The 15835-nt window shown below is 41.4% G+C and overlaps 1 protein-coding gene across 2 annotated transcripts in view; it reads right to left on the reverse strand.

Moving 5' to 3' along the window:
- Positions 1 to 858: 858 nt before the first annotated feature.
- The window catches only part of FSHR (follicle stimulating hormone receptor), a 199921-nt gene continuing 184944 nt past the window's right edge, over positions 859 to 15835 (reverse strand). For both annotated transcript variants that reach the window (XM_003262369.2, XM_003262368.2), the window contains 2 exons: positions 7429 to 7614; positions 859 to 2673 (listed from right to left, as the gene is read on the reverse strand). In XM_003262369.2, the coding sequence (XP_003262417.1) occupies positions 1440 to 2673; positions 7429 to 7614 (1420 nt within the window). In that variant the 3' untranslated portion in view covers positions 859 to 1439. The remainder of the gene's footprint in view (positions 2674 to 7428; positions 7615 to 15835) is intronic.

The following is a 15835-nucleotide window of genomic DNA, read 5'->3' on the forward strand; positions in this document are numbered from 1 at the left end:
GTTATTTATCGAGAGCAATATGCTATAATGGAATGAGTTCTAGACTGAGGGTCAGGAGAGGGCACTAGACCAGGCACAGGTCTGGGAGGAGAGAAGTGAACTAATGTTTACCATGCCAGTTACAGCACTAGGCTCTTCACAACCATTTTCTTACCTACTTCTTACAATAAGCTCAAAAGTTAGCTATATAACCATCTCTAGTTTACAGAAATGGCAGCTGAGCCTAGTGAGGTCAGGTCCTGGCTTATTGTGGAGTCCTAATAAAATCTCAGTGCTGTCTGATTCCAAACTGCTGTGTTCTTAACATTACAATCCATATGCATGTCATATAATAGGTGTTAGGGTTCAAGCAGAGAAGCAGAACCAGTGATATATTTGCATGCATGTAAATATATATAGGTGGTAAATATTTGTTACAGGCTTACACAGTTGTGGGGAGCTGGTTAACCTGTCTTTGTAAGGATGTCTCCACAGCTGATGCCAGAACTAGAAGTCCTCAGGGTGGGCAATCATAAAGGGAAGATCACAGCATGCTGGAAGCAGCAGCACAGGTAGAACTCCACAAGCACACCCTGAGCCCTGATTGTATTCTTGTTGCCTCTGACCTTGGTGATGAAAGTGCCCTATAGAAGTTGGACCCTTTATCATGGAGCTTAACAAATATACCTGGCCCAGGACGAGTCTGAGAACCTGAAGGAGGATCCAGGGAAGGCTGGAGCAATTGGAGACCCAGCTGCTGCTTCACAGCAGTGAGCTGAGTCAGCATCAGCAACAAAGTGTGCTGAGCTACAGAATGGCTGCCATTTTCCTCTGCCCTCCTATTTTCCTAGAGTCTTCACTATGGCCCACTCTAACTGGAAACACATGAGGAAGGGAATTCTGGGAAATGTATCTCAGCCTATGCACATTGACGCATCACAAAGGCTTCACATGGGTGTTCAATTAATATTTGTTGAATGAATGAATGAATGAATGAGTGAATACCATGGTGCTTCTCTTGGAAATTCTCTGGGAGTTGGAATACCTAATCCTGGCTCTGCCTCTTACAAACCAAACACTTTTGAACAAGTCACTTAACTCTTTGAGTCTTGGTGTCCTCATTTGTAAAACTCCAAGAATAATCCCTGTCCTGCTTATTTAACAGGGATCACTTGAGATATCTGAACAAAAGCACTTTGAACATAATGTTCAAAAATAACATATATAAGGATAAAATATGTAATATAGTATTGCATTCTTTAATTATTGTTGTTACTAATAATTCAGCTTCCCAATGTATCACATGGAATTAATAGTTCCTGACCAATTTACCTTAAAGGTCTGCCAGGAATATTAAATTAGATGAAATATGTAGAAGCACTGTCAGCTATTTGTGACATACCCTTCAAAGGCAAGACTGAATTATCATTCAACACTCAGACACATTTTCACATTGTGTTTTACTTTTGGGCTGAATGACTTAGAGGGACAAGTATGTAAGTGGAACCATTAGTGACTCTGGGAGCTGAAGAGCAGTGGCCATTCCTTGGATGGGAGTTGTGGGCAGTGGATGAGGTTTCTGTCCTATAAATTTGGGCTTGCATTTCGTAGCAGCCACACTTGCTCAGCAGAATGAAGAAATCTCTGCGAAAATTTTTGGTAAAGATGGCATAGAGGAAGGGGTTGGCACAGGAGTTGATGGGGTAAAACAGAACCAGCAGAATCTTTGCTTTGGACACAGTGATGAGGGGCACCTTGAGGGAGGCAGAAATGGCAAAGAAAGAAATGGGTGCCATGCAGAGGAAGTCAGTGAAGATGAGCATGGCCATGCGCTTGGCGATCCTGGTGTCACTAGAGGAGGACACGATGTTGGGGTTCCGCACTGTGAGGTAGATGTGGGTATAGCAGCCACAGATGACCACAAAGGCCAGGACATTGAGCACAAGGAGGGACATGACATACAGCTGTGACAAAGGGCTGTCAATATCCATTGGCAGGCAGATGCTCACCTTCATGTAGCTGCTGATGCCAAAGATGGGAAAGAGAGCAGCTGCAAAAGCAAAAATCCAGCCCATCACCATGACACTGGCAGCATGGCGGAGCTGCACCTTGCAGTCCAGCTGCATGGCATGGGTGATGGTATGCCATCTTTCCAAGGTGATAGCTGTCAGAGTGTAGACCGACAGCTCACTGGCAAAGACAGTGAAAAAGCCAGCAGCATCACAGCCTGCCCCAGTTTGCCAGTCAATGGCATAGTTGTGATATTGGTTCTTGGTGTGGATATCAACTGATGCAATGAGCAGCAGGTAGATTCCAATGCAGAGATCAGCAAAGGCCAGGTTGCACATAAGGAACCTGGGGACAGTGAGTTTATATTGGCTGGTAGTTAGGATCACCAGCACTATGATGTTCCCAGTGATGGCCAGGATGCTGATAAACCATATCAGGACTCTGAGGATGTTGTACCCCATGATATCTTCACATGGGTTGAATGCATCTGGCTTAGGGGAGCAGGTCACGTCAACCACTTCATTGCATAAGTCATAGTCAAACTCAGTGTACGTCATGTCAAATCCTCTGCTGTAGCTGGATTCATTGTCTTCTGCCAGAGAGGCTCTCTGACCCCTAGCCTGAGTCATATAATCAACTTCTTGCCTTAAAATAGATTTGTTGCAAATTGGATGAAGCTCAGAGCTAGAAAAATAGAAAAAGAAATAGAATCAACATCTCAGATCCAGAATAGCAAATACATCACTGTCTTTGTGCAGGGTAGAAATGATGGGTTTCTTCCTGAGATTTTTTTTTTTTTTCTTCTCACATCATACCTGCCCTTGAGGCTAAGCTCAAGGGTTAATGCTGCTTACTGTAAATGAATATAACAACTTGTATATATATTACTAGAGTTGGATGGCTCTCTGGGGAAACCATCTTGCCACAACCTGAATGTGGGGAGGAAGGCGCCTGAGACTAAGCCTTGCTGTTAAGTGAAAATAATTTAAAGAACTAGTATCAACTCTACCCTTTTCCTTCTCCCATCTTGATCCAGCTATCTCTTAATACACCTGAGTAGGACATATTCCTATTCGTCTACACTCAAATCGCTGGGAGATCCAGACTGTTCTCTGACTCAAATGAGAACTTATTTGCTTCTCTTGTCTACATAAATTAGGGGATCAAAATCTGTAGTTAGTTCCCAGCCAGCCCCTATTCCCTGGCTCTTTGGTACTCAGGCTATTAGGAGGCCAGCTAATTTGCCTGAAATGTTACCAGGGTCTTTCCTGTTCTTTATTATCTCACTTTCTGGGGGCCACAATAGGCCTCAGGCATGTGTTTGTCTGCAAGGTAAGCCTGGCTCTCTCATATTGAACAGTTTCCTAGTGAGTGCCCCAAAGAACAATGCAAGTTGCAAAAGGACCTAATCTATTCTAAGAATGGAACTCATCCTCTGGGCAGCCTAGCTCTCCTTGGGCTCACTTTAATGTCTTGGTTTTGCCTTTAAACCCAAATGTACAAGGGGCCTTGTCAACAGGATAGAGGTACTTACAGAGGGATTTGAATGAAATCCAGGTGATAAATATTCAATCCATGGGTATACCCATAAATATTCTACCCCAGAGTAGTCTATCAATACTCTGGATGTAGAGACATGGAAGGTAATACTTCTGTTTGGAAGTAAAGGCTTATGGAATGGGAATAAGCCTTACGTTGGGACCTTTTTGGATGCAAAAAAAAAAAAAAAATCACACATACACATGCGTACCTTTCCCTCCTTCCCCAAGGGGCAAGTTCACAGCAATATTAAGTTGACTGTATTTTTTTTAAACCTTGACATAACCTCAGATATAAGTGGCGAAGTAAGTATCAAAACCCTCATAAGAAGCAAAGAGGTGGCTGGGGGAGTGGAGGAGGTGAAGACTCCATTTGATGCTAAAGGATGAGTCTTGCCAGGTGTTCCAACCTATTATACAGGGACTGAACCTTGCCCCATCAACCTGGATGAGAAGGGGCTGTTAGGAAGTGTGCCGTCCTCTCTTCTCTCACCCCTGGGAAGTGAATTGAATTGCCAGGAAGTCATTTTCCCTTGGCCTAAGGGATTCTTTTTGTTTGTTTGTTTTTTTAAGGCTAAATGATTAACATACACAGAATTGAAAGTGAAGGGAAACGGAGCCCAGAAAATGTTTTGGTTTAGTCAGTGGTCTTCCAAGAAAGGTGAGGCAAGCTCCATAATGGGTATAGAGGGGAGAAGAGGGGTATCCTGTGGTCCTTAGTCTAACTCTAGACTCTTAAACCCTGTTATTGAATTAGCTGCAGCCTGATTCCAGGAAGAGAAAGTAAGTAACCTGGTACTTGCTGGCTGCAGTTTGGTTCATTGGACTGAGATCTGACTTAACTCTCCAGAAACAGCCTTCACTTCCTGCGGCTTATGGTCGCTGTCTGTGAAGATTCTTATTGTTGACACTGCTGTCCATATATTTTAAATATTGTGCTTCTCTTTTTCTGAAACAGAAGTGACCCACTGACATGAAGTGAGGAGAAAAGTAAATAACTTACGTCTCTGAGATAAGAACAGAAACAAAAGTGGAAACCAAGGGACATCAAATCTTGCCTCCGCAGTACTTTGGAAAATCCTGACTATCATAAGGAGTTGAGAACTCAGTTTAGGGTCAGTTTAAAAAGTGGCACTCTTGGACTCTGATCAGTCAGTGAACAGATGCTTGGGGGTGGCATAGCAATGTCGCAGAGCCTAAGCTCTGGAGGCAGGCAGACCAGATTTGGATCTGTTTGGTCAGTGTAGGTCAAGTTATTTAGTATCTCTGAGCCTTAGTTTCTGTCTCTGTGAGAAAGGAATAATAATGATATTACCATTGTGGGAATTAAATGAGATAAAGATACAGAATATTACAGTGCTTGGCAGTGAATACTCAGCAAATGTCAGCAGTACAAAGACAAATGATGGTGATTACTTATGGAATTCTTGTTGAGGTCTAGGCCCTGTGTGGGTACTTAGAAGCATATGCCACAGCATGTCAATTTAATATTGAATTGTGAAGAAATGACCTTCACAACATTGAGTTGTGAAGAAACACAATTTTTATTGTATTTAACAATAAAAATTGAAGAATAAAATGAGAGCAAAGTAATGCAAAATGAATACAGAATTATAACAAGGAAATATCTGGTTCAATGACAAATGAAGAGTGTAGTTGATATGAACTTTTGGGAAGAGCCCAGGAAAAGTCCAGGAACAGTCCAGGAGGACCACTAGCCAAAGTTTGAGTCACAGGGCACTCATGTTTACACTCTGGGCATAATTTCCAAATGAGGATCAGGAGAATAATTTCACCATACAAGTTAAAACTTGAATCCCACTACCAAACCACACCTACTATGATATACAATGAAATGACACTATTGAAGGAATAAATCTGAAATTATCTTCTGAATAACATAATTATTTTGTGGTGTTTGTGTGTGTGAATTTGATAAACATGAAAATCAAATACCCATTGCTAAAAATAAAAAATGAAAACCACCTATCGCAATTTTTGTTACTCCATTTTGGCACGTTGTGGAAGAACCATGTTCCTCTCCCTTGCTGTACCCCAACAGGCCTGGATGGTAAATTACAGCAGCAACCTAGAGGGATGACAGCCGAGCGATCTAGAGAGATCAGAGAAGACCTCATGTCCTGTGACAATATAAGGCAGATGTGGAGATTCTGGTTGGAAGAGCCTTGAGGCTATGTCTAGAGGAGTCTGAGTAACACGATGAGACAACAAATTCTTGGGGTGTGTTGGAACTGGGCTAAATAGCACACTGCAAGCTTCTCTCACAGTGATCTTAACATTTTCTTCTTTTTTTTTAAAGTCAGGGTCTCACTCTGCTGCCTAGGCTGAAGTACAGTGGCATGATTATAGCTCACTGAAGCCTCCAACTCCTGGGCTCAAGTAATCCTCCCACTTTAGCCTCCCGAGTAGCTGGGACTACAGGCATGCACCACCACATATGGCTAATTTTGTTCATTTTTTTTGTAGAAATGAGGTCCCACCATGTACCCAGGCTGGTCTCAAACTCCTGGGCTCAAGGAGTTATTCTTCCTTGGCCTCCCAAAGTGCTGGGATTATGGGTGTGAGCCACCTTGCCTAGCCAATCTTAATGTTCTTTATTTTTCCTTCGGGGTATTCAGTTCCAGGGACTTGGTGCAAAATTGGTATCTTTCTCACTCTGGATAGAATAATTCTTATCTGGAATATAAAAGAGGCAAGCCACTGCTTCAGCCCAGCACCTTAAGAATTCTGGTTGTCAGGAAGAAATTTCCTAGCTCTTGAGCTAATCTATGAAGAGTGCCCATTCTGGATAATATCTCAATGATGCATGCGGATTCTGAAAAACAGCTATTTTTCTACAAATCCTCCAAAAGAGTCTGAGTAGAAACTTCCAGCTACTTTGAAAACATTTTAGGGTGTGCACTGTTTTGTTGCTCTTTTTGTTTTGCTTTTGAGCAATGAATATGTCCACATGGACTGGTCAATATATGTTAAAGGTTGAATAATAGAGGAGACTGTGTTAAACAGTGAAATAATATCATAGGAAAGCTGTATTAGTTCTAGGCTAGTATATAAGAGTAATGAAAAGACATCATTTGATGAGTGCAACTACATGGTGTGGCTTATGTAGGCGAGCTCAGAGGAGAGTGAGAGCTTTGAGAACTCTGATACTCAGTAAGTTCTTACCTCCAATGGATCATTTAAATGTCTGGAACATATGTACAATCTCCAAGGGACTTTCTGTTTACTCTCTCCAGATCCTGTCTATGATTACCTCACTTTTTTAATCAGTTAGCTACTAGGACTTGTCTCTGTTTAGATCACCCTCTTTAAGTCTGGGCTTCCTTGAACCCGGCTTTCTTTGAAAGCCAAAGTAACGAGATGTCTTAATCTTTATCCTCCCTGTGAGGTAGTAAGATCCCAAGGTAGATTAGAGAGGCTTAGAGTGATTGGGATGTGCTGCAGATATGTACATCAGTCTCTGGCATGACATTTATGCATCTCCCCGCCAAAGATGACATGGATGGGGCATTTATCAGGTGCAGAGTTTGGGACTTGAAGGATTAAATCTATAATGGTACAAAGGAAAGAGGAAACAGATATTATGCACCAACTCTGAGGCACTATGCTTAGTATTTTTCATGTTTTCTCATTTAGTACTTGGTATATGTTCTGCCCCTCTCCTGTGAGCCCACTCCTGTGAGCCCACTTTTGAAGAAATGAAAGAATTCAACTATTCCTCACTCTCCACAAACTGAATTTTTGACCCAGAATGTGCCAAAGGGCTTGAGACAGGGAACTCTCTGCAAGTAGATTATCTTCATGTCACAGATAGGTGGAAATTGTGGACTAAGTTCTACACTGGGGAAATGCCTGAGCAGGGCTCAAAGGATGGACTCACATTTGCCGTCTCCAGTTTGCAAAGGCACAGCAATGGCTGGGATAGGTGAGGCTGGCTTCCATGAGGGCGACAAGCTTTTCCAGACTAGGAAGCTTTTTGAAGTTGTAAGTCGACCTGGCCCTCAGCTTCTTAAGATTTTCTAAGCCATAGCTAGGCAGGGAATGGATCCTTGTTCTTGAAATATCTCTATAAAGAGAAAAGGTAAATATAACAGGATTACTATGGACCTAAAACTTTTTGCTCTTGGTTAGCAGGCGAAATAGCAGACACACTAGTGATATTCTTACATGGATCAGGAGAGAGACTCCGGTTCCTCCAACACACCTTGGCCAGATCAATATTTGGCTAATAGGACATTTGGTTCTGTAGGAGTCCTGGTCCTTCTGTTCCTGGTGGGAGGAGTTAGATAACAGGCCACTCTGATTCCTGGATATACTTACATCCTGGCTAATTTGGGGCATAAGTGTTGCTGGTGAGTAGAATTAGCCACCTTCCCTTCTACAGTCTATTTGTACCTGCTAATTTGCATGGGACTAAGGGATTGAAACCATTTGTCTGTACCATAAAACTAGCTATAAAAATATTTCTGATGAGCTGGAGTAGAATCTGTGGCCAAATTTCAGAAAAAGGGACAAGAAGGAAATATACTACAAGAGGAAGAAGAGTCTGGCAGGCGGTAGGGGCAGTGTTAGCACAAAGTCCAAGTGGCAGTATAGAGCGGTGGTTATGAACTTGGCATCTACAGCAGACCTGCCTGCCTATGTACCTTGCCCCTCTCCCTATTAGATTTATGACCTTGGTCAAGTATGTCACTTCTCCATGTTTCAGTTTTCAGCTGTAAAATGGGAAGACAAAAATCCTATCTACCTCAGAGGGTTGTTGTTAAAATTAGATGAGTTAAAGTACAGAAAAAACTTCCTGACCAACACACAACACTTAGTGTCTGGCAACTATTCTTAGTAAACATAACACAGAGTGTGAGAGAGAGACAGTTGTTCTTGTTGGGTAGGAAAGTCTCTGCCTGTCCATTAGACCTCAGCACAAATGACCAGTTTAAGCAGGTCCCTGCCCCTGATGGGCTGCAAGTTCCATCCTTTCTGGCAGCAGCACCAGTGATGTGGGTGCTTTTCTGGCAGTACCACTGGTAGTTGCAACCTTCAAAACCAAGACCGGCTGGTGAGAACAAGGAGATTTAAATGGCACCAGCTTGGACCTGTTGGGGCCAACAGCTTGGCCATGGGTGGTACTTCTGATGGGGGTGGTAGCAAGTGATGACCAGGATGAGTTCATTTCAGCATCCTTGGGGACCCTTGGATATACTTGAGGAAGAAGAGTCTTTTAATGTTGGCATTCCCTGTAAATCAAAGCAGTAGGCACTCAGAGTAATGAAACTTGGGGGTGTGAATATATATTTGCTACCCCATATGTTCTCACAATCTGGTGAAAATTACATTTTCAAAGTCTTGCTTTCATTGTATAATTATCCTGCTCAAAAATTTATAATGGCTTCCTATTGTCCAGTGAAACCCACCCCTAAGTACTGCCTTGTCACTTCCATTTCCCAAGCAAATTTATACTAGTTATTCATGCTTTTATTTCCTCATCTCACAATTCAATTGAATTTCTCTTTGGCCTCTGGGGAAATAATACTCATTAAGGCCATGTTTTAGTTCTGATCTCCTTGAGTTTGTAATTACATTTCCCAGGTAGAATGCTCCTTCTTTCTGAGATACTTTCTTTCTTTGCATCATATTCTGCTCGACATATTTTCCTCTGACATCTCCGTTGACTTCTTTCTGATGCTTTTGTTTTACTTCTCTTTTATCTGTTCTTTAAATATTAGCATTTCTCTATACCTATACCCCTTCTGACTATACCCAATCTTTTCAGGTGATCTCATTCATTCCCTTAGTTTCAGATACCAGGCATGTGCTGATGGCTTCTAAAATGTGTATCCCCATTCAGATCCTACTCCTGAACTCCAGGCCCAGATAATCAGTTGTTCTTTGAACTCCACCATTTTGATGACTTGCATCAAAACTGAAGTTACCATCTTTCTTGTAAATATGTTCCTCCTTGTTTTTTCCATCTCAGCGAATGACTCTTCCAATTTCCTATGTTTTTCATAATGGAAACCTGGGTGCCATCCTTGACTCCCTCATGGGACATCAGTGTCTTGTTCTCTCAAGCCTAACTTTTAAATGTGTTTCAAATCAGCCTACTTCCATCCTCTCCTGTGACTTTGGTCTAAGTCACCACAATCTCTGCCTAGACAAATGCAAAGGTCTTATAACTGTCCTCATGACCATCTGTTGCAATCTTAGTACTGCAGATGTAAAAAATGCCTATGAGATTGTGACTTCCTGCTTAAGACCCTTTAATGACTCCCCATTGCTCTTACGATGAAGGACAAGTCACTGTATACAGTGTGTTGATCATTTGTCTGTTTTCTCTCACATTCATGTCATGCCCTTCTCTACGCTCTTCTCTGTGTTGCAGGAGGGATGATCCCTGCAGTTCTATTTCCCAGGTACCACCTTATCAATCAGCTTTCAATTGGGTTTAGCAAATGGCACTGGTGGGATATTGGAGAATAGGTAAAAGAGCATATCTCATCCCTCCTCTGTCTCAGGCAGCAGCTGAGTCTTCTCTGTGACTCCAGCTCTCGTTGAACAGATCCTTGGAGGATCCAGCTTCTACCAGTTGCCCCAGTTCCTGGACATCAGTAAGATGACTTCCTCATTTGTTCCTCAAGTCCTAGGGTTAGTAGTGGTTACTGTTGCCAGTCTCTGGACTACTGATCCCCTGTTTGATATTCAGGAAGATTTACATTTTCAGAACAATTACCTTTGTTACGTGTGTGTGCATTTGTGTGTGTGTGTATTTTATACATAGTCCCCTCCTTGTTAGCTGTCAGTTAGATCAAATCTCCTATATACTTACTTATTTTCTTTTGCTTCTTTGTTCTGTCACTACTGAGAAAATTATATTAAAATCTCCAACTATGATTTTGGATTTGTATACTTCTAGTTTTGTCAATTTTTGCCTTATATACGTTTGATAACTTTTTAAGGCTCATACAAATTTATAAATTTTATGCCTTCCTGGTAACTTTCTGTATCTCTAGTAATACTTGTCTCCTAGCTCGCTGGAAGTTTCTTCTTATTTGCTGGTTCCTCCATGACCTCCAACTTTAGGAGAGCCAATGAACTCAGTGCCTAGACTTCTTTTCTCAATCTTCACTTACTCTGCAGTTGAGCTTATCCTGTCTTATGACATAAACACAATTTATATGCTGATGGTGCTGAAATTTGTATTTCTAGGTTGCTTCTTTTTCTTGAAATCCAGACTCATATTCATTTGCCTCCTTATAATCTCCACTTAGTTGTCTAATATGCAGGTCAGACTTTGGATAATAAAAATGGCCTTCCTGATCTTTTCTGAAAATCTATTCCACCTTTCCAGTTGTTCATGCAAAAACGTTGATGCCTACCTGGACTCCTCTCTTTCTCTCATACCCCATATCAAAACTCTCAGAAAAACTTCTTGACTTTATATACCACATACATCTGGAATCTAATTACTTCTCACAACACTCATTGCTATCACCACAAGGTAAACGTTCTGGTGGTCCAGGGCATCTTGTCTAGCTCCCTCCCTATTATGCTTCTTCAGATTTGGGGTCCCTGGAGATCAGAGTCTGGTCCATGAACCCTTGTCTCTGTGATGAATCTTTGATCTCTGCTGCTGTCTCTGCCTTCTGTCCATTTATACTTCCCATTGTTTTAGAGATTTCCAACTTTTTTCTTTGCTACAGGAGATCTTTCTGGTTTCTCTCTTTTGGCAACCCCTCTTCTAGCCAGTTCTGTTAGTGACACTTGCCCTGTTTTCTGTGACCAAGTTCTTATCTGTCATTTGGGTTCCTCTTTTTTTCTCAAATGTGGAAAGAACAAAGGCTGAGACCCAACTCCCTGTTTTGTCTATAACAATTCAGGACTCCCTCCAAGAAATGAGATAAAAAACACATTTTAGAAGTCCTTTAGGAACAATTTAGACCAAGGCCATCATTGCCTCTCATGAACATTTTTCACATTTTTCAAAACGAGCAATACAAAGCAGGTTATTTTTCTTAATTATGTCTCCCCCTTGAGTTTACAGTATAAAAATTGGATTAATTGAAGATTCTAAAGAGAAACAAATTTTTATACTCCATGGAATATCATCCCATTATCTCATATACTCTGTGGTAGATTAAAGATGACTGCAAATTCTTTTACACTCTTTCCCATCGAGGGTCTATTTGTTCTCCCCTTGAATCTGGGCAGAACTGTGATGTCTTCAGATAAAAGAATATGATAGAAATGTTGCTATTCATCATGGATCTAGCCTTTAAGAGCACTGACATCTTCTACATTGGTCTTAACAGAGTCTTCAGCTGCCATGAAAGATCTCTGAATACCTTAAGGCTGCCATATTGGTAAAAGCCTAAACCATGCAGAGAGGTCCTGGAGAATGAGACGCTGTATGGACAGAGTTAGAGAAGACACCACACACACACAAACACACATGCACATGCACACGCACACACACACCCAATAAGCACAGATGTGTGAGGCACATAAGTGATGGGGACAACTTGGAAGTGGACCCCCCCCGCCCCACTGTCAGCCGCCTGAGCTGACATTGCATGGATCAGGGCCAGCCATCCAAATGTCTGACACAAAACTGTGAGCAAAATGGAACGGTTGTTTTAAGCCATTATATTTTCATGAGGCAATAGAGAACCAAAACAAACTCCACTGAGGTCTCCATAATGTTTAACAGTTGAAGAAGTATTTTTTCCTTGAAAACCAATAAGAGTGCGATAGCATTATAGTCTGTATACTTTCTGCCTCTCTTACCACTGACTGTCTTTTGCTTTATGTACTAGCTATTTGTATTTTATCTCTCCTTGAAGGTAGAAGGCTCTAGCATTCTCAGCAGTGCCTTTCATGTAGTGAGTACCCAGAAACTTATTGCTTTGTTTGAAGATACACTGGGGAGTGACATTGGAGAAGGATTAGGAAAGGAAATAGATAGATCACCCCAGCCAACTGTGATGTTCTCCGACTTCCAGAAGTTGCAGAATCTTGCACCTTGTTTTATGCCTTCTATTGTTTCCTGTGGTTGTCTTTTCATGTATGTTTGTTTGTCTCCAAAGCCAGATTTCAAGTGCCCTGAGAGCAGGCATTATTAAGAGGCTTTTGTGTTCTGTATCACTTCTGGCATAGATTTGGGTTCATGAAATCTATTCAGTAAGTAGTTGTCTGATAAGCAGACATGACTCAGCATTGTAATAAAAATGAGAGGCTGGACAAAATTTTACAAAAGAGCTAATTCTAAGGGGAGATGAATGAAAGGCAGACCGAGAAATCCAGAAATCTAGACTTAAAGTGAGCTCAGGAAAATGGTGCTTCTGCAGCAGGTAAGTATATGTAGTTGAGAATATCAAAGTTACCAAGAAAGGGAGCAACCTTGTGCAATGTCAACAAGGAGACAGACATGCCTTGGGGAGTAAGCAGAATGATACACTGGGTAGATTGACTTGAATGCAATCCAGTGTTTAGGTGTTAGATTGGGAAGCCTCCTTGGTAAACTTCATTGCCTTTCCGTTGCTCAGTGTTCTGGAACTAGCTTGTGATTTTGGATTCCTTCTTATCACAGCTACAAGACACATGTGCTGCTGCCATTTGCACATGGTGGCTTTGATGCCGTGAGACGAAGGCATCTTGTCAGTGTCCTGGGATTGAGATCTTTCATTGGTGGATGTTGAAGGAGGGAGCTCTTGGTAGGAAAGAGGCAAAGTCACTTAAAGTTCAGTAAAGCAAATTTTTAAGCAAAAGTGGTTCCTGGATGACAGGGAAATAAAAGTCTTTGTGGAGGTGTTTACTTAAAGCTTACTGTCTGAAGTGATCAAACATGGAACCTGTCAAGACTTCCAAATTTTGAACTGACAGAAAATTCAACATATCTCTAGTATCTCCGTGGATTAAGAAAATTCCATAGAAATTTATATTAGCAGGGACAGAGATGAGATAAGTAGATCTTGTTCAGATCTTGGCTAGAGACTTAACTCTAGTATATTCCCTTTTTTGCTCTGTTCTCCTAAAACATACACACACACTCATACACACACAGATCTGTCTATTTGTTGGCTACAGTTCTTCTGCATGGCCTAAAAATCGGATGTTTGATTTTAATTCCTTTATGAAAACACTCTCCATTTTTATGATGCAAATATACATGGGCATGGGCGGGGGGGAGTAACAAAAAAAGATATCAGTTATTCACATCTTCATGGGAGTACATTATTGTGACCACGATAGCTAATTTTAGGTGTCAACTTCAGTGGATTAAAGAATATTCAGATAGTTGGTAAAGCACTATTTCTGGGTGTCTGAGGGTATGTCCAGAAGAGATTGGCATGTGAATCCATGGACTGAGTAAGGAAGATATGCCCTCACCCAGAAGCTGGGTCCCCTTTCTTCCCCTACTTTTAGACATCAGAACTCCAGGTTCTCAGGCTTTTGGACTCAGGGATTTGTACCAGTTTCTCTCCCCAACCCCCTTGGATTCTCAAGACTTTGACTTCAGACTCAGAGTTATACGGTCAATTTCCCTGGTTCTCAGGCCTCTTCCCAATCTAACACCTAAACACTGGATGGCATTCAAGTCAATCCACCCAATGTATCATTCTGCTTACTCCCCAACGCACGTCTGTCTCCTTGTTGTCACGGGCACGTCAGGCCTCTTGCTTGGACTGAGAATTAGATGGCCTCCCCGATTCTGAAGCTTTCAAGTTTGGACCAAGCCATGCTATAGCTTCCCTGGTTCTCCAGCTTGCAGATAGCCTATCATGGACTCCTCAGCCTCCATAGCCATGTGAGCCAATGTCTCTAAGAAATCCCGTCTTCTTTTATTTCCTTGAGCAGTGGTTCATAGTTCTCCTTGAGGAGGTCCTTCACATCCCTTGTAAGTTGTATTCCTAGGTATTTTTATTCTCTCTGTAGCAATTGTGAATGGGAGTTTGCTCATGATTTGGACCTCTGTTTGTCTATTATTGGTGTATAGGAATGCTTGTGATTTTTGCACATTGATTTTGTATCCTGAGACTTTGCTGAAGTTGCCTATCAGCTTAAAGAGATTTTGGGCTGAGACGATGGGGTTTTCGAAATATACAATCATGTCATCTACAAACAGACAATTTGACTTCCTCTCTTCCTATTTGAATACCTTTTATTTCTTTCTCTTGCCTGATTGTCCTGGCCAGAACTTCCAACACTATGTTGAATAGGAGTGGTGAGAGAGGGCATCTTTGTCTTGTGCCAGTTTTCAAAGGAAATGCTTCCAGTTTTTGCCCATTAAGTATGATATTGGCTTGGGTTTGTCATAAATAGCTCTTATTATTTTGGGATATGGTCCATCAATACCTATATTATTGAGAGTTTTTAGCATAAAGTGGTGTTGAATTTTGTTGAAGGCCTTTTGTGCGTCTTATTGAGATAATCGTGTGGTTTTTGTCATTGGTTCTGTTTATGTGATGGATTTGTTTATTGATTTGTGTATTTTGAACCAGCCTTGCATCCCAGGGATGAAGCCAACTTGATCGTGGTGGATAAGCTTGCATCCCAGGGATAAGCCGACTTGATGTGCTGCTGGATTTAGTTTGCCAGTATTTTATTGAGGATTTTCGCATTGATGTTCATCAGGGATATTGGCCTGAAATTTTTTTTTTTGTCTCTGCCAGATTTTGGTATCAGGATGATGCTGCCTCACAAAATGAGTTAGAGAGGAGTCCCTCTTTTTCTGTTGTTTGGAATAGTTTCAGAAGGAATGGTACCAGCTCCTTTTTGTACCTCTAGTAGAATTTGGCTGTGGATCTGTCTGATCCTGGGCTTTTTTTGGTTGGTAGGCTGTTAGTTACTGCCTCAATTTCAGAACTTGTTATTGGTCTATTCAAGGATTCAACTTCTTCCTGGATTAGTCCTGGGATAGTGTATGTGTCCAGGAATTTATCCATTTCTTTTATATTTTCTAGTTTATTTGCATAGAGGTGTTTATAGTATTCTCTGATGGTAGTTTGTATTTCTGTGGGATCGGTGATGATATCTCCTTTATCATTTTTTATTGTGTTTATTTGATTCTTCTCTCTTTTATTCTTCATTAGTCTGGCTAGCAGTCTATCTATTTTGTTATTGTCTCCAAAAACCAGCTCCTGGATTCACTGATGTTTTTGAGGGGTTTTTTGTGTCTCTATCTCCTTCAGTTATACCTAATGTAGATGATGGGTTGATGGGTGCAGCAAACCACCATGGCACGTGTATACCTATGTAACAAACCTGCATGTTCTGCACATGTATCCCAGAAC

Source organism: Nomascus leucogenys, chromosome 14 (assembly GCF_006542625.1).
Source record: "Nomascus leucogenys isolate Asia chromosome 14, Asia_NLE_v1, whole genome shotgun sequence".
In the NCBI taxonomy this organism is placed as follows: domain Eukaryota; kingdom Metazoa; phylum Chordata; class Mammalia; order Primates; family Hylobatidae; genus Nomascus; species Nomascus leucogenys.